The 22,235-nt window shown below is 48.0% G+C and overlaps 1 protein-coding gene and 2 long non-coding RNA genes across 6 annotated transcripts; 2 read left to right on the plus strand and 1 right to left on the minus strand.

Annotated features, from left to right (window-relative positions):
* Positions 1 to 2,948: 2,948 nt before the first annotated feature.
* LOC108352401 (uncharacterized) lies at positions 2,949 to 5,230 on the plus strand. Of its 2 annotated transcripts, none has more exons than XR_015633763.1 (3): positions 2,949 to 3,081; positions 4,727 to 4,834; positions 5,024 to 5,230. It is a non-coding gene; the product is annotated as an uncharacterized LOC108352401 (long non-coding RNA). The 2 variants fall into 2 exon arrangements; XR_015633764.1 differs by lacking the exon at positions 2,949 to 3,081 and adding an exon at positions 3,176 to 3,283.
* Positions 5,231 to 12,157: 6,927 nt separating this feature from the next.
* On the minus strand, positions 12,158 to 13,569 carry LOC148002695 (uncharacterized). Of its 2 annotated transcripts, none has more exons than XR_015633200.1 (2): positions 13,208 to 13,569; positions 12,158 to 12,787 (listed from the first exon to the last, which is right to left on the minus strand). It is a non-coding gene; the product is annotated as an uncharacterized LOC148002695 (long non-coding RNA). The 2 variants fall into 2 exon arrangements; XR_015633201.1 differs by having other exon boundaries at positions 13,041 to 13,303.
* Positions 13,327 to 21,809, plus strand: Map6d1 (MAP6 domain containing 1). 2 transcript variants are annotated; one of them, XR_015632840.1, is made up of 3 exons: positions 13,327 to 17,170; positions 17,293 to 18,263; positions 18,863 to 21,809. XR_015632840.1 is itself a non-coding variant. In NM_001108844.1 (3 exon segments), coding segments are annotated over 3 exon segments (576 nt in total). In that variant the 5' UTR covers positions 13,338 to 13,345; the 3' UTR covers positions 18,941 to 19,687.
* Positions 21,810 to 22,235: the final 426 nt, after the last annotated feature.

The following is a 22,235-nucleotide window of genomic DNA, read 5'->3' on the forward strand; positions in this document are numbered from 1 at the left end:
CCACGCCCCCAAATATGTAGATGAGGTCTTCCCAAGCTCTCAGGCCAAACCAATAGGAAGTACCTGCTCTCTCAGACACTGAGCCATCCAAAAACTTTAAGAATCGTGTTCAGAAGGATTAAAGGTGTGCAGGAATTATTTCACCGTCTAAGAGCTTCTGCCATAAGAGCTGTCACACTGCCACTTAGGGAAGAGATCCGCTCTCCCAAAATCGCTGCCAGAAGCTCCCCTGTAGCCCTTGCCAGCAACCGAAGCGAATGGTAGCAGTGGAAAGGAGAAGGACCAGCAGCAGAGGCAGTAAAAGCTGTTTCCCTTCCCTGGCTGAGTTCTCTCCCCCTCGCCCGAAACCCACGCAACTTGTAGGGCCAGAGATCTCCGTGGGAAGCCCCTGCTCCAGAGCCGCATATAACTATAACCAAACAAGTGAAAGATCTGTATGGCAAAAACTTCAAATCACTGAAGAAAGGAATTGAGGAAGATATCATGGATCCATAGCACTAACACAGTGGAAACGGCCATCTTACCAAAAGCAATCTACAGATTCAATGCAATCCCCATCAAAATTCCAACATAACTTTTTACAGACATTGAAAGAGAAATTCAGAACTTCGTATGGAAAAACAAGCCTGAACAATAGAAGAACCTCTGAAGGAATCACCATCCCCGATCTCAGGCTGTACTATAAAGCAGTAGTGATAAAAACTGCGTGTGATTGGTACAGAGACAGACAGGTCAATCAATGGAGTAGAATTAAGACTCAGAAATAACCCCATACACCTTTGGACGCTTGATTTTTGACAAAGAAGACAAAAACCATATAGTGGAATAGAAAAAGCATCTTCAACAAATGATGCTAGTCTAACTGGAGCTCTGTATGTAGAAGGATGCAAATTGATACATATCTATCACCTTGCACAAAGCTCAAGTCCAAGTGGATCAAGGACCTCAACATAAAACCAGATATACTGAATCTAATAGAAGACCAAGTGGGAAAGAGCCTTGAACGCATTGGCACAGAAGAAAATTTCCTAAACAGAACACCAATTACTCAGCCTTTAACATCAACGCTTGATAAATGGGACCTTTTGAAACAGAAAAGCTTCTGTAAGACAAGGGACACTGTCACTATGACAAAACAGCAGCCTACAGATTAGGGAAAGATCTTCACTAACCCTACATCCGATAGAGAGGGAACATCCAAAATATATAAAGAACTCCAGAAGTTAGGCTCCAAAAACCCAAATAACCCAATTTTAAAGCGCAGTTCTGTAGTGTGTAATTATTAAAAAAAAAACAATCCATGCTAACACTGGCTACATGCCAGCAACTCGGTCTCCCCCATGGGGAGCAGCAAGCCAAGGTCTTCCCAATTTCCTTTGGTCCACTTGTCACTGAACCACTCACATTTCCAGGCGTCTGTCCCCTAAGGTTAGTCTACCAAAACTTGCTCTAAACCCTGAGCTCCATGTAATGAAAACTCTAGAGACTTGTAATTTATCAGTCTCATTTATAACCATAAATTCTCAACTCAAAAAATGGCCACACAAAGAACTTAAAACTCAGTTGATATAAACACAAGCTGCACACCTAGATGGGGCAAATGTACCCTACATATTAATCATCTATTAAGAAATCCCCAATACTTATGGCTCCCAGGACCTCGTGGTTCTGGTTCCTCTTCCTCTCCTACAGGTTCCATCCTGTCTCCTCCTCTCTGTCTGTCTGTCTCTCTCCACCCATCTCTAAAACTCTCAGCCCACCCTTTTTTTCCCCCACTGCCCAGTCACAGGCTCTCACCTGCTTACAGACAGCAATCTCCAGGGTACAGAGCTACACAGAGAATTCTCAACAAGAAATCCTGAATGGCTAAGAAGCTCTTAAAGAAATGTTCAACATTCTTAGCTATCAGGGAAATGCAAATCAAAATGACCCTGAGATTCCACCTCACACCATTCAGAAAGGCTAAGATCAAAAGCTCAGACAACAGCACAAGCCGGTGAGGATGTGGGGAAAGAGGAACACTCCTCCGTTACTGGTGGAATTGCAAACTGGTACAACCTCTCTGGGAATCAATCTGGCAGTTCCTCAGAAAATTGAAAATAGTTTTCGACCTGAAGACCCAGCTGTACCACACTCCTGGGCATATATCCAAAAGATGCTTCATCATATGACAAGGACCAATATGTTCACAGCAGCCTTATTGGTAGTATTCAGAAGCTGAAAGCGACCCAGATGTCCCTCAACTGAAGGATAGATACAGCAAACACGGTGCATTCACACAAATGGAGTACCACTCAGCTATTTGAAACAATAACTTGATGAAGTTCATAAACAAATGGATGGGACTAGAAAATATCATCCCGAATGAGTTAACCAAGACCCAAAAGGACATGCATGGCACATACTCACTGAGAAGTGGATATTAGCTAAAAAGTGTAGAATACCCATGATACAACCCACAGACCGTAAGAAGTTTAACAGGAAGGAAGGCCCAAGTGAGGATGCTTCAATCCCACTTAGAAGGGCAAACAAAATAATCATGAGGGGAGAGAAAGGGAGGGGCTTGGGTTTGAGGGTGGGAGAAGAAAAGGGGGGGGGGAGGATCAAGTATGGTGGGGCAACAAGATAGAGGCCCAAAAGGCCATGAAAATCAATGGTGTGGATTGGGGGAGTCTCTAGAAAGCCCCAGAGACTTGGGATGAGGGAGGCTCCCAGAACTCAGTGTGGGTGAACTTAGCCAAAAATGCCCAACAGTGGGTATATGGAACCTGAAAAGATCGCCTCGAGTCAGACAGGACTCCAGTGAAGGGATGACGACACCACCCCACCTTCAAAACTTTCGACTCAAAATTGCTCCTGTGGAAAATAAACACAGGGACCAAAGTGGAGCAGAGACAGAAGGAATGTCTAACCCGTGACTGACCCAACTTGGGATTCATTCCATGGACGGACCAATCGCTGACCCTGTTACTGGTGCTATGCTGTGCTTACAGACAAGAGCCTAGCATGTCTGTCCTCTGAGAGGCTCTACCAGCAGATGACTGGGACAGAGAGATACTCAAGGCCAAGCACTGGACTGAGGTGGGGACCCCTGTGGAAGAGTTAGGGGGAGAAATGAAGGAACTGAAGGGGATGGCAACCTTACGGGAAGACCAACGGTGTCAACCAACCTGGAACCCTGGGAGCCCCCAGAGCCTCGGCCAACCACCGAAAATCACACACCGGCTGGTCTGAGGCCCCAGCACATATGTAGCAAAGGGTTGCCCTGTCTGTCCTCAGTAAGGTAGGTTGTGCCTCATCCTGTAGAGAGCCTTCATACCCCAGGGTGGGCGGGTGTAGGGGGCACTCTCTGAGAGGTGATGAACAAGGGTGGTAGGGGGAGGAATTCTGCCATGGGGGACCAGGAGAGGGGCAACATTGGGGATGTAAATAATTAATTATTGTTTTGAAAAAAAGTTATATCGAATGGCATCAATATGCCTCTCAAACTGGAAAACACGTTAAAGCCTAGCTACACTTCTCCCACATTGAAAATGGGGGTATCTACTCTCGTGCCTCTGGCTAATAGAGTCCACTTGTGGGAAAAAAGCCAGCCAAACACTGTAGCGATGTCTTTGAGGGGCAAGTGGTAGAGATAGTGGCGCTAGCGGCGCAGGCTGATGACGAGAGGCCGAGATGGTTTGGGTAGGTTGGACACGGGAGTATCAGTATCAGCTCTGAGCCTTGTCCTTGCTCAAAGGTTCCCAAGCCTCAGGTAAAGGAGAAAAGATGAACCACACTTTAAAAAGGACAGCCCCCAAGTTGTGGCAAAAGATGCACCTCCGTGAAAACAGCCTTGCCTATTGCTCTGATGAGAAACCATCTCCCCGGAGGAGGCTTGGGTTGAGGCCTCATTAAATTCTTTATGAATGATCATTTGAGTCTGTGCTGAAAGTGGGTAATAATGTAATATACGGGAATTAAAATTGATTCCTGGGCAGCTCACAACTTCCTGTGAATGTGAATCCAGCTCCAGGAGACTTGACACTTTCTGGATGTCACAAGCACCCTCATAAACATTGCACACATGCGCGCACACACACACACACACACACACACTCACACACTCACACACACACACACACACACACAGAGCAATGATTTTTGAGTGAGAACATTCCCATAGGCTTGTGCATTTGTTTTTTGTTTTGTTTCATTGAAACAAGGTCTGACTATACAGCCTTTGCTGGCCTGGAAGGCACTGTGTAGCCCAAGCTTGCTTTGAGCTCCCAGAGATCAGTCTGCATCTGCCTCCCGAGTGTAGGGATTACAAGCCGGCAAGTGCCTTCATATCCATGTGGGCGCATACGTTTGAGCATTTGTTCCCGTTGGTGTAGCTGTTGGGGAGGTTTAGGGGTATGGCCTTGTGGGAAGAAGTATTTCACTCCAGACAGCCTTTAAGATTTAAAATCTTGGGACTGGAGAGATGGCTCAGTGGTTAAGAGCACTGACTGCTCTTCCAGAGGTCCTGAGTTCAATTCCCAGCAACCACATGGTGGCTCGCAACCATCTGTAAGTGATCCAATGCCCTCTTCTGGTGTGTCTGAAGACAGCTACAGTGTACTCACATACATAAAATAAATAAATATTAATAAATAATAAAAAATAATAATAAATAAATATTTTTAAAAAAATATTTAAAATCTTTTGCTATTTCCGGTTTGTTTCCTCTGCCTCTTGTTTTCAGTTCCAAACTCGAGCTCTCAGCTTGCTGGTGTAGCCGCCATGCCTTCCCACCATGATAGTGATGGACTCATTCCTCTGGGACACTTTGCTCATATAAACCATTCTTTATGTAAGTTGCCTTGGTCATGGAGTTTTATCTCAGCGACAGAAAAGAAACCAACACACACACACACACACACACACACACACACACACACACACACACACTAAATCTTAAAAGTTAAATATTCTATATACTCTCACGACAGACTTTAAATTTTTCTAAAATGTCTGCATATGTTACATTTGACCCTTATAGATTCTACACTGTGACTGTCTTCTTCTCAACACCTGCACAGCAGGTCCCCAGAAGATCAACTTGCAGAGAGGTTCACGGACTTCATGAAAAGCGCTTCTGATGACCCCAGTAAGGTTTGCTGGGGTCACTTTTACCAGGCTGAAGATGGCATCTTAAGACCAACATACAGGCAAATAAATTAAAGATTTGAACCTGACATTAAGGATACAATGGCATCTGTGTCCTTACTAATAACCAACCCTTTGCCCATCCAGGAAAGGGGGGGTGCATCATGGGAGGTTGAAGGGATTATCAGCAGATAAGACATAATTTATTCACTCTGGCTAAAGGCTGCCACATAAACCACTGGGTAGACAGCTGTCAGCAGGCATTCAAGCAAGCATAATCTAGCACATAAAAGCTAGCACAGAAACACACACACACACACACACACACACACACAGGGAGGGAAGGAGAGCGAGAGGGAGGGGGGAAAGGCCATTTTTATACGTAACAGGAAAAAGAAGAAAAAGTGGTCCTTTGACAAGATTAATTACAAAACACCATTCATCAATCACTGTTTCCTTTGGAGTTCCCCTGACGTACAGTGTCAGTCATTTTGTACTGAATCATATAGACCCTTGAATGCCGGATGTCAGCCATGTTTTAGCTGCATCACCGCCATATTGTCTAAACAAAACATCATACTTCTTCAAAAAAAATATTTATAGCCAGTTTAGTGAGGCAAGTGGATTTCTCTGAGTTTGATGGCAGCCTACTCCACATAAGGAATTCCAGGCCAGCAAAAGCTACATAGTTATATCCTGACTTAAAAAAAAAAATAGTGTGTGTGTGGTGTGTATGTGTGTTCCTGAGTGTGTGCATCTACGCCACATGTATGCGAGAGCCCACAACTGTCAGGGGAGAACACCAGATCCCCTGGAACTGGAGTTACAGAAAGTTGTTAGTTACCATGTGGGTCCTGGGAACTGAACCCAGGTTCTCTGCAAGAGCAATGGGTGCTCTTAACTTCCAAACCACCTCTGCAGCCCATGGCATAGCTATTAACAAAGATGTATGCCTATACTTGGCAAAGACATTTCATTTGTTTACTTTTATTTTTTGAGATAGCATCTTGATATGTAGCCCTGGCTGACCTGGAACTCACTATGTAGACCAGGTTGACCTCAAACTCATGGAGATCCTCCTGCCTCTGGCTCCTGAGTGCAAGAATTAAAGGCTTGCGCTACTATGCCAGACTATTCACATAATATTTATGTGTGGGATGACGTCACAGGTGAGGCAGGTACAAGATAGAAGGAGGCCTGTCATTGGATAAGAAGGAAGGATGGGCGGGAGAAAACTTTGAAGGAAGAGGAGGAGACTGGAACAGAAAGGAGGAAGAGACAGGAAGGAGAGGGAGAGAAGCTGTGGCAGGACAATATGGCAGGTGACGTCAAGATTCCGCTCTGTGTATTTACAGGTTGTTATTAACGTTTTTAAGGGATGGATGGTACTGGACTTTGTATGTTTAAGTGGGCAATTATATCTTATCAATTGGGTCAAAGGTTATTGTGTTGTGTGTTCTTTTATGTGATGGTTTGAGTGTAGGAAAGTGTGAGGCGGCAGGAGACATTGGGCCTCTGTGGAGTTGGGATGTGTTTCTGCCAAGATATCCAGCAGATATCTTGGGGCACTGCGGTGTCGGACCTAGCAGGATAAAAGACAACCTTACTTTTTTTTATTTTTTATATTTTTACAACAACACTTATGTGCATTTTGCTATGTGTATATGTGTGTGCCAGAGAGTATGTATATGCACCATGTGCATGAAGAAACCTTGGAGGTCAAAGGATGACATCAGATCCCCTGGAAGTGGAGTGTCAGCAGCTTGTGAGATGTCACATGGGTACTGGGAACCAAACTCGGGTTTTCTGCAAGAGCAGCAAGTGCTTCTAACTTTGGAACCACCTCTTCATCCCTGTAAAGAGAGTTTTAAATATCTGCTGAGCAGACCCTTTTACTGTCTTTGCGGGGGCTTATGATCCCCGAGACTATAAACTAAAACTGCATTTCAGGGTTTGAAAAGCTATGGTCATCTCTGATATCCCTAACTGGGGGCTTACGACTGGAAACAAGGGGGCAGTGTCCCCCTCCAGATGAACGAGTCTTTGCTTTTCACAGGATGCGTTGGAAACTGTCTAAATCTGGTACAGAAATACAATGTGGCCTCTGCAGTCACAGCCCTTTGAGGCAGCGCGTGGGTGGCTCCTGTTGTGTAGTCAGATGAGGTGACCTACTCTTTTGTGCCTTTGAAATGCACCACAGCCTGAGAAAACTCACAATGTATGTGTCCCAAAGGCCTGCCTGATTCAAGGAGGGAATTCGGAGGGCAAAGGCTGCTACCAATTTCAGAGGATAAAGTGCTGTATTTATGGTAGACTTTGTAATGCTGCAGATGGCTGGACTCACAAGCACTAAATAGAATGTCATGGGGAAGGATGGCGTATGCTTTCAACTGCAGTACTCAGAGGTCAAGGGAGGCCAATCCCTGTGAGCTTAAAGCCAGGCAGGGATATATAGCAAAACCTTACCCCCAAAGCCCAAAGCCCAAACAAAACAAAATAAAACAAAATGCTTTGTTCGTGGTTTCCTCGGCTCTATTAACACCTTAAGTACAGTATTCCTGGCTATTGGGGCACTGGACAGGAACCAGGGCAAGTTAGGAAAGCTGTACTGGAAAACAGAACCACATGTCATTACGGACACATAACTATGAATGCGAGGAATTTAAAGAGACATGTTGTTTTAACTCATCGAGACAAAGCTCAGTTGGAAAAACAAACAAAAACAGTTCATGAGATTTGTGTCTGACAAAGAAAATAAATGGGGTGGCAGGGAGGGGGTTACCCCTTCTCAGAGAAGAAGGGGAGGGAGAATGGGAGGAGGTTTGCAGGGGTACTGGGAGGAGAGGGAAGCTGATATTGGGATGTAAAATGAATAAATTATTTACAATTGTGTAAAAGAAGAGGAAGAGGAGGAGGAGGGGAAGAAGAAAAAGAGGAAGAGGAGGAAGAGGAGAAAGATTCCTTCAGTACTGACTTGTTCTTTAATGCCTCCTGGAGCCCAAGTGTCGTTGGCCTTGGGGACCCCTTCCCAGCTTCCCCAGTTTTATTATCTGTGGCCCAACTCTTTACTGTTCTGATGCTCACAGCTTTGTGCTCGAGCACCCCATCATGCTTAAGGAGCCGGACAATTATCTGATTGCCGAGTGACAGGATACCATGTCAACGTAAATCAGAAACAGTTCCTGTAGACTATGACCAGTGGGAGTTACAGAGACTTCATATATTCTATATTATTAGGGTTTGAGTCTTTAGCATTTGTCCGTCATTGGGGAGAAAGCACAAATACTATGGCACACGCATAGAAGGTCAGAAGACAACTTATGGGAATCAGGTCCCTTCCCAGCACTGAGTCTCAGGAACCTACCCAGGCCTGCGGGCAGCAGGGATCCTCATCCACTGAGCTACCTCACTGGTCCCACAGTCTGTAAGAGTGTTCTTTACCTAGTTTTGTAGGGAGAAATGGGGGTACTTTGTAAGACCACATCTGGGACTGAGAAAATGACTCAGAGGGTAAGAGGGCTTGTTCCGGAAAGCATGAGGTAATAATTCCAACCCTTAGCACCCATGCAGAATGCCTCACGTGGCTGCTCATGTCTGTAAACTTAGCCTTGGATGAGAGACTCAGAAGACAGGAGGATCCTAAAAGCTCACCGCAGGCAGCCTAGCCAGAAGCAGAAAGATTCCAGTACAGTCAAAGGGCTACCTTGTTCTAGCTCCCACATACATGTGTGCCACATACATGCATAGCACATGACACACACACACACACACACACACACACACACACACACTAATAAATGTATGGCCCCTCCCCCAAACCATGTCAGTACTGAAGGAATCTGCATGTGCACCATAAAAACACCTTAGGGCACACACACTACCATTTGCTAATGATAATCTAGATGATTCTAGACTAAACTTTGAAGGCAGAGTTTCCCTGCTTCCCAGATTGTTGGCTTTCTCAGTAAATCACAGTTTAAAGATTAAGTTCTATGGTGGTCAGGAAGGGATCCTTTCAAGTTCAGTGCTAGAGCATTGAGGAAGACTGTATTTGCCACAGGGACCCAAGAGGCTGAAGTCTCATGCTGCCCATACAAGCCTACAAAGGCCAGCTGGTGCTCCCTCTTTGAATTGTACACTGTGGGTATTAAGCACCCATAGCTCGACCTCTCTGCTGTGGTTTGTTTCCAAGGCCAAGTTTCCCTGGCCTGTATGCTACTTGGCTATGCTGCCCACTGGTAGCTGTCTCATCTCCTTCTACACTCGTTTCCTAACAGGGGACCTCTGTGGTTTCAGTTTTGGTGTGGGCTTTCTGAGCTCATCTAGTAAATATGTCTGCTGAAGCACAGTGGTAGTTACAGGTTCTGGAACCACACTGCAGTGCAAGTCAGCACTCCTAGCAAAAGTGAGGCCATCTGAAACAGAAGCCTGAAAGATGTTCAAAGGTTTCTACCTTTGGGGGCTGGAAAGGTGGCATAGTGGTTAAGTACACTATCTGCTGTTCCTAACAACTAGGTTTGGTTCACAGCACTCACATGGTGGCTTACAACTGTCTGTATTTCCAGATCCGGAAGCTCTGACAACCCCTTCTGGCTCCCTGTGGCACTACACACAAGTGGCACACATATATGCAGGCAAAATATCCGTAAAATTTACACATAAAAGGAAAATAAATAAAAGGATGAATCCATGCCATGCTTCTGTGTGGTATGTAGCTTTTGCTATTCTGCTTTAAGCTCTAGCCCCCCTCACCCAGATTCCCTTGGATCCACCAATAAAAACAACACACACACACACACACACACACACACACACACACACACGTGTCAATCTTAAAATGCCTTTGCTAACTCAAGGTAATTCTAAACCTCCCCTGCCCTCTGAAGCATAATCAGGTAGAGTGGCCATTGGTCACTCCAACTGAAATCTCACATGGCTGGTTGGCTTTATCTCCTGCTGATTCTGCCTCCCTCTTCTTCCCCTGTTCCCTGATTCTCCCCACATTCTCCCACACAACTCTAAGTGCCCTGTGCTGTCCTCAGTATCTTTATTGATCGGTCAAGAACCAGTTGGGGAACAGGACCTTAGCATCAGAACCAGGCTCTACACATGTGGGTATCAGGAGAGAATTCATAAGAGTTGGTTCTCCCCTCTCACCCCATGGGCCTGGGGTTCGAACTCTGGCTGTCAGGCTTGGCTCCAAGTGTCTTTACCTCTGTGCCATCTTGCCATCACAGGTTTCCCTGCCTGGCTTCTCAATTCCAGAGCTCAGCCCTTCCTCTCCTCCCCTTGTGCTAATGCCCTAGTGCAGTCCCTCATCTCTCCAGTCCCTGGACTGTGAAGACTATTTCTCTAGCTGGCATTGAGAATGTCATTGGTCCATGTGACTGATAGAGTGTCAGAATACAAGCCATCCACTCCTGTCACCCAGGAAAAATTTAACTCCTTGTGTATCCATCAAAGTCAGCTCTTTCCAATCTTCATTGCCACCAGTCCTGTCCTCTAGCAAAACACCAGACATAAAGCAGCAGCAGTGTCTGCACTGAATCCAGAGGATACCTCAGGGCTCCACCTATCAGCATGAGTCCACGGAAGCAGCAAGAAGCAGCGGGGACACCGCCAGAAGTTCTTTGGTCCATTTCTAAGAACTCACCGCTAGCAAAGATCAGAGGAGAAAGCAAGGAGAACCAATGCCAGAGTGTCGTCCACTGTCTCTTGGGTCATACTTATACTCTTTCCAAACATCACACGTCCCCTCAAGGGTCTGCTCCAGCAACATCGCATGCCCTTTCACCAGGCAGCTTCCAGAAAAACGCCACATGTCTGTTCTCAGCAAAACATCCTCTCATAAGTCAGCTTTCAGGAAAAAAAAATCATATGACACAACTGAGTCTCCAGTGAAACCAGAAATTCCCACTTTAGTTATCTTTTCTATAAAACTACTTATTTAAATTTTTTAATCTAAAAATATTTTTACAGGGCTTGAAAGATGATCCTCTGGCTAAGAGCCCTGGCAGAGGGCTCTGATTTAGTTCCTAGCTCATAACCATCTGTAGGCCTAGTCTGGGGGATCTGACTCCCTCTCTGACCTCTGCATGTACATGGTCCACATACATACGTGCACTCATACACATAAAATAAGCACATCTTTAAGATATTTTATTGCACTTCTTTGTGTATCTTGTCTTTGTATATAAGTGCTTGTACCACCCTGGACTCAGAGGAGACAGGACAATGTTGGGAGTTCCTTCCATCATTTGGTTCCCTGGGATTGAACTCAGGATACCTGGCTTGGTGGCAAGTGACCCACTGTGTCATCTCACTGGCCATGAAAAAGAATTTTAACTAAAGTTGCTTAAGAGTTAGGTTACCCTGACACTACACTTCTTCCTTCTGGACCTTTACTTAGTTTGTTATCAATATTTTGTCTTCTGAAAAAGAAAAGGAGGAGGAAGAGGAGAGGAGAAGGGGAAAAAAGAAAAAAAAAATCCTGTTCCCCTAATGGGAAAGTATTTTGGATATATACAAAAGGTTCCTCCAGAAAAACAACCTTATATGGTTAAAAGGTTGCTCCTTCCCTTCTGTGAAACAGTATATTGTTAAAACAAAACAAAATAAAACAAACAAACAAAAAAACCCCAACCAACCAAAACAACCGCCCAACCCACCCCCAAAGAAAAACCTGCTCACCTTGCACCTTGCATGTGATTTCTGCCCTTTGACTTAAAGCCCCCGCCCTGAAGTGCTTCCATACCAAGAGCCCATCTGAGCACTAGGACACTCTTCATCGTCAGCAAATCAAAGTACTTCCCGTACCCTGAATTGTCTTAGTAGGAGTGGTGATCTGTGAATTTCTCCCCTGGATTATTTCATACTTACTAACCGTCATCTGCCAGGATGACTAACCCAAAGTCCGGCTCCCTCCTCACAAAGTCAGTTGGCCTGGCTCATGGAGGACTTTTAGGGGTCCCCATGGCCTTAGTTAGGGTTTTACTGCTATGAACAGACACCATGACCGAGGCAAGTCTTATAAGGACAACATTTAATTGGGGCTGGTTTACAGGCTCAGAGGTTTAGTCCCTTATCATGAAGGTGGGAGCAAGGCAGCGTCCAGGCAGGCACGGTGCAGGAGCAGCTGAGAGTTCTACACCTTCATCTGAAGGCCACTAAGAAAGACTGGATCCCACATGGTTAGGAGGAGGGTCTCATTGTTCATCCCCACAGTGACACACTTCCTCCAAAAAGGCCACTCCTACTCCAACTAGGCCACATGTTCTAATAGTGCCACTCCCTGGGCCAAGCATATTCGAACCACCAACCCATGAATGCAACTTTGGTAAAGGTTTTTGCAGCTCCAGATTTAACTGTCAGTATGGGGCCAAAGTCAGACTTGGGGTGTTAAATCATCAATGGTATGCCATTCCAGTACAACTTCCAGCTAATGAAGTTAGGGAGAAGAGCTGACTAACTGGTCCAGACTAGGCAGTCCTCTGAGGTGCAGACTGGATACTTTCCAGGTTCAGTCAGAACTTAGTGTAACCAACACCACTTCTATGGCTGCAGGTCTGAGTGCACGCAGGATACACATGGGAAGGTAGAGGGCAGGTGGAAGTTGTCTCTGCATTTAACTGACCTTCATTCAGGTTGGAATACAGCCCTGCAATGAAACAAGCACACACGCACATCAGGGAAGGAAACTGGGAAAGGGCCATTGGAGCTCATGACAGTTCTTAAGGAAAACTGGATTGATTGTCACCCCTTTAAGACAGCACAGTAAAATCACAACAAACGGTGATTCACGAGCTGACTCAAACACGTTTTTTGGGAAACATGGCTCCAAGTCCTCTCTTGCAACACCCTCTTTGTTGACCCCACTTCCACTGTGGGTGACCGCCGAGTCCCCTCCGTACAGCTTAACTCTATTTTGCAGCCAGTCATGTCCACAAGGCCCAATAGAGTCCTCTGGCCCTGCCACCCGAGCCTTCTTGATGCCTGTTTTAAAAAGCAGGCAGAATGAAAGAAATGCGTCCCTCCGACATCACCCTCTGTGAAGCCCAGGTCTGATTTCTGAGCTCACATTCGGGGAACTCTGGGTTCAACCACGAAAGGCTGTCAGCGGGTTAGGACTGCCGGTAGGCCGTTCTTGCCGGGCGCAGGGCTGCGCGGGGGCAACCGGGTAGCGTGCGCGCGCGGCGCAGGCGCGCGGCCGAGCGGCATGGCGTGGCCCTGCATCAGCAGGCTGTGCTGCCTGGCCCGGCGCTGGAACCAGCTGGACCGCTCGGACGTAGCGGTGCCGCTGACTCTGCACGGTTACCCGGACCCGGGGAGCGAGGAGCCAGGCGCGGACTGCAGCGTCTCGCGCGGGAGCCCGTCCGTCGCCGGCGCGCGGGAGCCCAGCCGTGCCGTGCCGCTCACCCAGTACCAGCGCGATTTCGGTGTGCGAACTGCTCGCGCGGGGTCCCGGGATGCTGCTCAAGAGCGCGCACCGGGGCCGGGCGGCCGCAGGGGCCAGTCCTCGGCGCCCCCAACCCGGACGGTCTACGTGCTGCCGGTCGGGGACGCGGACGCAACTGTAGTAGCGACCACGTCTTATAGGTGGGTAGCTGGCTGCCGCAGAGGAACGCTTCGAATGTCGACCTGCGGTGGGAGGAAACTGAGTCCCAGAGCGGGGTGGGGGCGGGGAGAGCACGAAGCCTGAATACCACAGGATCTGGAGAGTGGCAGGGGGAGCGTCAGGGTCATATCTCTGGTCTCCGGACACTGCAGGTTCCCGACTGCTCCCTACCCTGGGATCCAGGATAAGCGCGCCTCACAAGGGAGTACCCCTTCCTCGGTTCCTCCACCTTCGCTCTCAGATTGTTCTCTTTTAACTTCTGTGGGGTGAGCACAGAGAGTGGTGCACAGCCCCCAACCCACGCCCCACGCCGTGCGCAGGGCCAGTGCCTGCGCTGTTCAAAATCCCACTGAAGGAAGGTTCTTTGCTCCCTTAGAGGTTCAGCTTCGGACGACTGAGGACTTCCTGCCTCTTCTTTCTATGTAGAAGAGTAATGAATGCTCATAGTGGGGGAATTCGAAATAAAAATAACAAATACTGCCTTAACACCCTCACGCCTCCCCTCCCCGACAGATGGATCTTCCTAATTCTTAGTGTACAATGGATGCATACACGTTCGGTTTCCTCCATGACCCTATTCTTGCTGTCGCGATGTTTTAAAATATTTAATATATATTAGCGTGGGGGGTTTAGGGGGCGAGCAGATCAGAGGACAACTTTAGAAAGTCACTCCTATCTATTCCCCTTCTGCCTTGGGTTCCAGGGAGCCAACTCGGATTGTCAGGCTTGTGCCAGGCAATGGTCACCCTCTGAGCCATCTCTGACACACATTATAACTACATTACTTTTTAAAACCTAATGTAATGTTTGACCTTAGATGGTCTGAATGTTAATAACTGTACCGTACGTTAACCCTTTCTTAGGCATACAGCCACAGGCATAAGCCCCACCCCCCCTTTTTGTCTCATTTGTGATCCCCAGTTTGGGACTATTTAAAATACTACCACACATTTGTTACAGGTGTTTAAATACTTTAGGAATTTTATCGTTCAGATTCCTTGAAGGTGGGATGGACGCTCAGGACTAGAGGTACCTGGGGCTGGAGAGGTGGCTCTGCTCTTGCCTGGCATGGGAATTCAGTTCTAGCCGGGCATCTCACAATTGCCTGTAACTCCAGCTTCGAGGAGATCTGACACCTTCTGGGACATCCACGCTCACTGCACATACCCACGCTCAGAGAGAGGCACACACATACACAGATGGTCACAGCGCTGCTGTCCTGATACTGCGGATGCACTAGTCATGGGTCTGTCGTAGGACGGGACACTGTGAAGCCCTGCAGGTGCAGACGGTGAGTCTCACACGCACACGAGTCAGAGAAGCAAAGTGCAGGACAGGTTCCTCCTTAAGGCTGTGTTCCTTAAGATACTTAATGGACGAGTGCGGTGCGGGGCAAGGCCTTGTGCTCTGTCTTGGACTCAAGTGGAGCTGTTAGGAGGAGCCTGAATCCTCCTCAGGAGAGGGCTGAATGTTCAAGGTCCTTCCAGGGGTCCTGACTGGCTTGAGAATCTAGCAGTCAAACAACTGGTCGGGCTTGCAGGGAAGAAGGGAAGCCTCCTTTCATAACTATTTAGTGGCTTGGGGACACTGGTGCAAGCCATTCTTCGTGGGAGATATTCCAGGTAATCACGGCTGGCTATCATGGAGCACATGATCAGCTGAATGTCCTGTAGGGTCCACCAAGCTCTGTTGATGGTAAGTGAGAGCTACTGCTCTCCACTGAGCACGATGTCTCCACTCCCCGTGGCCTGTCATTGCTGTTCCTCTCTACAAGTGAGGAATTGAGCTGCTAGTTCAAAACACGGTTCTGGACATCAGAGAAAGGAGTGGACTCAGGCACCAATTTTGCAGTCCTTACAGGCTTTCCTTCCCTAACGTGGTTTATATAGCTGGTCTTTGGCCACCTCCTTGGTGACAGTTTCTCAAACTGAATCTTGAAGCTAGCAGTGGAAAAGCACTGACAGATGGGGGCTTGCCTTTCCAAGTGTAAACTCTGCCTTTGGAACATTTTCCTTCCCTGGAGAACTAGAATAGCAAGAGCCTGGCTGACCAGTCCTCGCTCACCCCCAAGACCAGCCCAGGAGCACCACTGACCTTCCCCAGCACTAAACTCTCTGACCTCTGGGACTCCAGAGGCCGGAGTAATCCCATTCTGCCTTCCATCTTGTAAGGTGTACTTCACCCAAGTGAACTACTATAGGCATTCAGAAAACAATTTAGAGACCCTAAGGTAATAGAACGGGTTGTGGCCGTTCCTGACCTACAGTCTTTAAGTGCCACGGACCTGCTAGGACTCCATCTCTCCTGCTAACGCCCTGCTTCACTTGGCTCTGCTTATCATAGAAGGAGTGATCTGCCTGACTTATCTTCCAGATAGGCATAGGAGCCTTAAACAGCTAGCTGCCTTGGAGCTCTCTATCTGGCTAGCAATTCCCAGAACAGTGCATCCATAATTCCTTCGAGGCCGATCAGGTCCAGGAAAGATGTGGGGGGAAAATACTACCCAGGTATGGTGATGCACACCTCTAATACCAGCACCCGAGAGGCAGAGGAAGGCAGATCTCTAGGCATACAAGGTCAACTCTGGTTTGCAGAGCAAGTTCCAGGCAGCTAAGGCTACATATTGAGCCCTTGATGCATTTCAAGGAGCACAGTGAGGCTCGAGGCTTTTCCTTAGTCTCGGTGCAAGCTGGAGTCCTCCACGAGTAGCCATGATTCCACCTCCGATGTCGTTCCTATTCCATCAGAAGCCCTCTTGCCTGGAGCACCTCCAGCAACACCCCCAGGGACTGCTATGGGTTCTTCTCCCTGTTTTGAGTCCCCTGCTGTCTCCTCAGAGCAGCTGGCCTAGGCTGCCTGGAGCACAGCTCAGAAATAGTTTGGGAAGAAGGGCATGCTTAGGGGGAGGCCCTGCCTTCCCAGGAGAAAGAGCAGCAAATGGTTTAGACAGCTGGTCGTTAGGACCTGGAAGCTTCTGAAGCAAAGATTTTGACAGGCCCTGGCTCAGCTCTTCTTACACCCAAAACTGAGTGTTGACCACAGCGGACATCAGCTCCTCTTGCCCATGCCATCTGTCTGCCCAGTGAGGATCAGCTCTGATGCTGCCAAGAAAAGACTCCCTTGTTTTCAGGGCATAATCTGGGCCAGTGTAGGGGAAGGGCTTAGCACAGGCAGGCACTGACCCTGGCTGGCTGAGCCCTGGGCCTGTGGTCATGGGGGGATGGGTGGGGATGCCACAGCTCAACGACCTTCCTGAGCTTACCATTTAGTAGGGACAGTGACTTGATTAAGAAGTCTTCAGGAGTAGAAGAATTGAGCTTTTTCAGTGAGAGGCAGGGGGTTGGGTTAGCCTGTCCTTTCCCTCCAGAGAAGTGGCTCATGTGAGCTCGAACCACAGACCAGCTTGGAGGTTTTTGTTTTGAGACAGCTCTTACATATTTTTTCTTTTTTTTTTTTTTTGGTTCTTTTTTTCGGAGCTGGGGACCGAACCCAGGGCCTTGCGCTTCCTAGGTAAGCGCTCTACCACTGAGCTAAATCCCCAGCCCCAGCTCTTACATATTTTAAAAAAGATTTTGTTTTACTTTTAAAAGTCATGTGTATTTCTGTTTGTGCGTGTGAGGGCAGGTTCCTGACAGGCCAGAAGAGGTCCCCTGAAGCTGGAGTTCCTGGTGATTGTGAGATGGGGGGTGCTGGGCACTCAACTGCAGCCCTTTGCAAGAGGAGTGTACACACAACTGCCAAGTCATCTGTCGAACCCTGTGCCTTTTGTTTTACATTTGTTGTGCCTGTATCTGTACATGCATGTCATGCACACATATCACAACATACATGTGGAGGTCAGAAGACCCGTGGGACTTGGTTCTTTCCTGCCATCATGTGAGTCCTAACCACTGGGTCTGGCAAAGCCTTCTCTCTCTTCTGAGTTGTAAGCATATACCCCTGCTGTGCCGAGCATTGTCCACACTGACATTTCTCCTGCACCTAAGTGGACGTGAAGGTGACAACCTTCACTGGCTTTGGACTCCTAAGTGGCCCACAATCCAGAAGGGCAGTGTCAGGTCTCAGGAGGGCTGTAAGCACTGGGTTTGTCTGTCTCTAAGTCAGATGTTTGCCAGATGTTGCCTGATGTTCACCTGCCTGAGGGTTTTCTGCCACTGTTTTCCCGAGCTCAAGTGTCTGAGGTTTCTTGGTACAGCATTCAGAACGGAAAAGCACCTCTTCCTAAGACTGTCTTCTGCTTGGAGCAGCTGGTGCATGTGGTCCTGCGTATTCATGCAGGAGGATGAAGAATCATTAGGGACTGGAGCAGACCAGCACTGAACAGGGCTTCTCCTAAAAAGCCTGGGGTGCGGAAAATGACTGACTGGCCCTGTGCGAGGTTGCGATTCTATTTTGTTGCAGACAGGAATTCCAAGCTTGGACTGGAGTGAAGCCCTCAAGATCCACAAAGGCAAGAGCAGCCAGAGTTGTCACGACTCACAGCTCCGGATGGGACCCCAGCCCTGGGGCCAGCTTCCAGGTCAGCCTAAGGGTGGGAAGGCAGATACCTGTTTTCCAGGGTAGAGGTTAGGAGTCAGATTTTGATGACATTGGTAGTTAAGGACAGGAATGTCCAACAAAATGTACCTGGGAACGGACGGGCTCCTCTGCCATTGGCTAGGTGGCATCTTCGGCCTCCCTGGCGAGCAGTGTCTGTCCTCCTCCTAAACCCCAGCCTGTGCCCTGACTACTACTAGGGCTGGTGACTTTCAAGGGTGGGAGTGTAGCTCAGTGGTAGACTGCATACATAGGCTCTAACTTCTATTCTCAGTCTAGCCTTGTTCCCCACGAAAATACTAAAACCAAACTGACTCAAGCATTGCTCTGTGGTACAGCAAGGGCGTGTCATGTGTGAGGCTCTTGGGTTCCTTCCCAGGACTACTTAGCATCTTCATCCCAACTAAAGAGCAAAGAGGAGCAGAATAGGTTCATGTTCCCCGAGACCCGCCACAGTGGTGACATAGCTCACCCACCCTGCTAACTTCACTGTGCAAGGGGTCAGGGGTTCTTTTCTCAGAGCCAGGGATTGGGGCAAGTTGGGGGAAAAGTCCACTGACATTGCCACACTTCCTTTCTCAGGTTCCAGAGGTGAGGAAATTCACACCAAACCCCTCAGCCATCTTTCAGACATCAGCCCCTCAGGCGCTCCATGTGTGACCAGCGGAAACCAATGGTTGGGGAAGCGGAGCACAGCCAGACCTACCAGGCAGAGGCCTGGCCTGCTGCTTTGCCTACAGGAGCTGCTTGGCTGCTGGCTCTGGGCATGGTGTGGAGGCGGGCAGAGGGTCTGGGCACTACCGGCTGCACTCAGCCTCCCTAACTGTCCTCCAGCAGTGTCAGGGAGGGAGACGTTCTTATCTTCCAAATTGTCATTTGACATCCTTCAGTTTTTAAATCTGGTGATCAATCCAGCTGAGACCTGAACTGCTCCAGACTAAGACGTGCACACTATCAAGTCCTTGGTAGGTTGGTTTCACACTTTGGATGGTTTTCCCAAGATGCATGTTATATGTATATGTATATATATAATTTTTTTTGATGACTTACGGTAGTGCAGGGCAGTATCCTCACCTTTTTGCAGCGGGCCATGTTCTTATCATTAAGAAATTTAGCCCAGCAGTGGTGGCAAATGCCTTTAATCCCATTGGAGGGAGACAAAGGCTGATCTTGTGAGTCTGAGGCCAGCCTGGTCTACAGAGCAAGTGATAGGACAGCCAGAGCTACACAGAGAAACCCTGCCACAAAACAAATGTGGGGGAGGGGTGGGGATCAACCTTAGGTTGCCAGAAGTAATACCTTTAATCCCGGCACTCTAGAGGCAGAGATAGAAGGATCTCTGAACTCAATGCTTTCCTGATCCACACAGCAACTTCTAGGAGAGCCAGGGCTACACACCCCGTTTCAAAACAACAAAAACCTTTAGGTGCGCGCTTGTGCGCGTGTGCGTGTTTAATACATAACCACTCTCATGGTAGTGATATGTATCCAGGGAGATTATCCATGCCTTCAATCTCAAATAAGTAATTTCCTTATAGCCAAGATGATCCTGCTTCAAGGAAACAACTCCTGGGACGAGTGGGATGTTGAAAGCACGAATGGCACTCACCCCATGTTTCTCGAACCCCATTTTACTAATTTTGGTTATCCCCTCAACACAAGGGCTAGAAGGGACTACCCTGCCACTCACGAGAAGCTGGCATGTCTGGGGAGCATCTCTCCTTTAGAGCTTTAGACTCCCCATTAGCAACTTACTACCCTGCGAGGGAACAACTCACCCTGTCTTTGGAAAACCCATCTCCATAAATTCTAGCCAGCATGTCTGTGTGGCACAAGCTCATTCCCCCTTGCACAGCCCCTCAAACATTGGAAAGAGCCTACGTCTGAGAGGTTTGGCACAGTGTCCGGTGAGGATTTCCTTGTTCCCTTTTCTTTCCGGGCTCTCCTCATGGAAGCGGAGTTCTGGTGGTGGGGCTCATGTTTCAAAGTCATGGCTAAGGAAGCAGCTCAGACCTCCCACACAGTGTCCCCTCAGAGGTGCTAAGCAGGCCCAGCCTCCCTCTTACCAGCCCGGGAAGTGCTGTTGAGTGTTTCTAAAGGGAAACCATCTGTGTACACCAAGGATCCTGTTACTCTGGATTAGTCAATTTGCATGTTCAGTGTTCTAAGGGGGGAACGATTGCCTACTGGACAGATTAACAATTTACTAAAAGGCCAAAATGTGCTGCAGCAACTTATTATAAACACAGGCATATTTTCCCCATCCCCTTGGCCTCTCAATGTCTATTAATGCAGTGTCATAATAATGACCATAATACAGCTAATGTCCTTGAAATTTGTGAACGCCAAACCCTTCTTGCTCGGGGCTGCAGATACGAGTGTTGTGGATGTTACCTGCTTCTCACTTCAGCTATCTTGCATCCTTAAGTGGGAAAGAGGGCCATCTGTGCCACTGCTGCTTCCCCTAGCAGGGACAGTGGGCACTTCCGCTTCTGCACTTGAAAGTGAGGCTGCTATTGCTACCTACACCCTGCTGGCTTGCTAGGCACATGCACAGTCAAGCCAGTCATGCATGGCTCAATTGTCCTTTCCTGCTTAACTCTTCCAGGTACCTCGTGGTCCTACTGTGGCCACTGGCATGCCCCAGCTATAAGCCTCCACTCTGCCAATGACCACTCCACACACCCAGCAACCCCCAGCCCCTGCATTTACTCTTGGTGTAGAGATGCATTACCCTGGACAGCGAAAAGTACGCCGGTCCCTTTCTGGTAATGTGGTACTATAGAGACCATGAAGAGAGGCCGACCCCTGCTAGGTCACAGGTTGTCTAGGACATATAGCTCTTCTTACCAGACCTCCCTAGAAATGAAAACCTGCTCTTAGGAAGTCCCTCCCCATTGCAGATCTGAGTGTGGCCACATAGTTCGATGAGCAGCCCAAGAAGCAACCAAGACCAATGCCAGCCTTGTTCTTCTCAGTCGAGTCCACCTTACACACAATGTGCACAACGGTCAGAAAAACACACAATGTGCACAACGGTCAGAAAAACACACAATGTGCACAATGGTCAGAAAAACACACTGTAGGATGAGCAGGGCTATCTATGAGAAGGAAGTGTGCGTACGTAGGTACATATATGTGTGTATTCCTATATGTATGGGGATGTGTGTTCATGTATGTCAGGTACGTGTGTAGAGGACAGAGGACAAGTCAAAGTATTCTTCAGGTACCCTTCACTTTTCTCATTGGCCCAGGGCCTTCCAAGTAGGTTGGGCTGGCTGTATTGCAAGCCTCGAGTGATCTGCCCATCTCTGCCTCTCCAGTGCTCAGATTTTAAGTGTGCACCACCATGCCTGCCTTTTCTATGTGGGTTCTGGTGACTGAACTCAGGTACTGCATGCACTTCAAATGAGCCATCTCCAGCCCAGATTTTTAAGAATACTTTATCATACCTGCTAAAATTCCTATAAAATTTAATAACTTTTGTATTCTGTAAGTTTTGAAAAAATAAAGTAATTTAATCTGTTAATTTGAGAAGAGTACTCAATATTATTCCACAACCTCAGTGACCAGTGTGGGAACCGTCAGGTGTGTGCACGTTACCAGGCCAACAAATTGGAAAGCCTAAAAGCCCATTTATAAGCTGAAGGAAGGAAGGAAGGTCTTTCCTCTCCATGCTTCGAGGGACAGAACTCAGGATTTCTGACTTCTGAGGCCCAGGGAGCTGTCAGCACCCACACTGACCTATGCCCCACCAGCCTTACTGTCCAGGGCCTTGCTTTCTTGCGGCCCTCTGCCAAGTTGCTTCCCAGCCAGCTACCTCCATGGACTGCATCAATGCCGCTTCACAGAAACTCCCTTAGTTCTGGAGTGTCTGCCCTGGTGAGGACTTTTAAAGTAAGAATTGCATCGCAGAAGTGCCAGACATCAGCACAGACCAACTTTATCTCACCAG

Source organism: Rattus norvegicus, chromosome 11 (genome assembly GCF_021556685.1).
Source record: "Rattus norvegicus strain SHRSP/BbbUtx chromosome 11, alternate assembly SHRSP_T2T, whole genome shotgun sequence".
Lineage (NCBI taxonomy): Eukaryota > Metazoa > Chordata > Mammalia > Rodentia > Muridae > Rattus > Rattus norvegicus.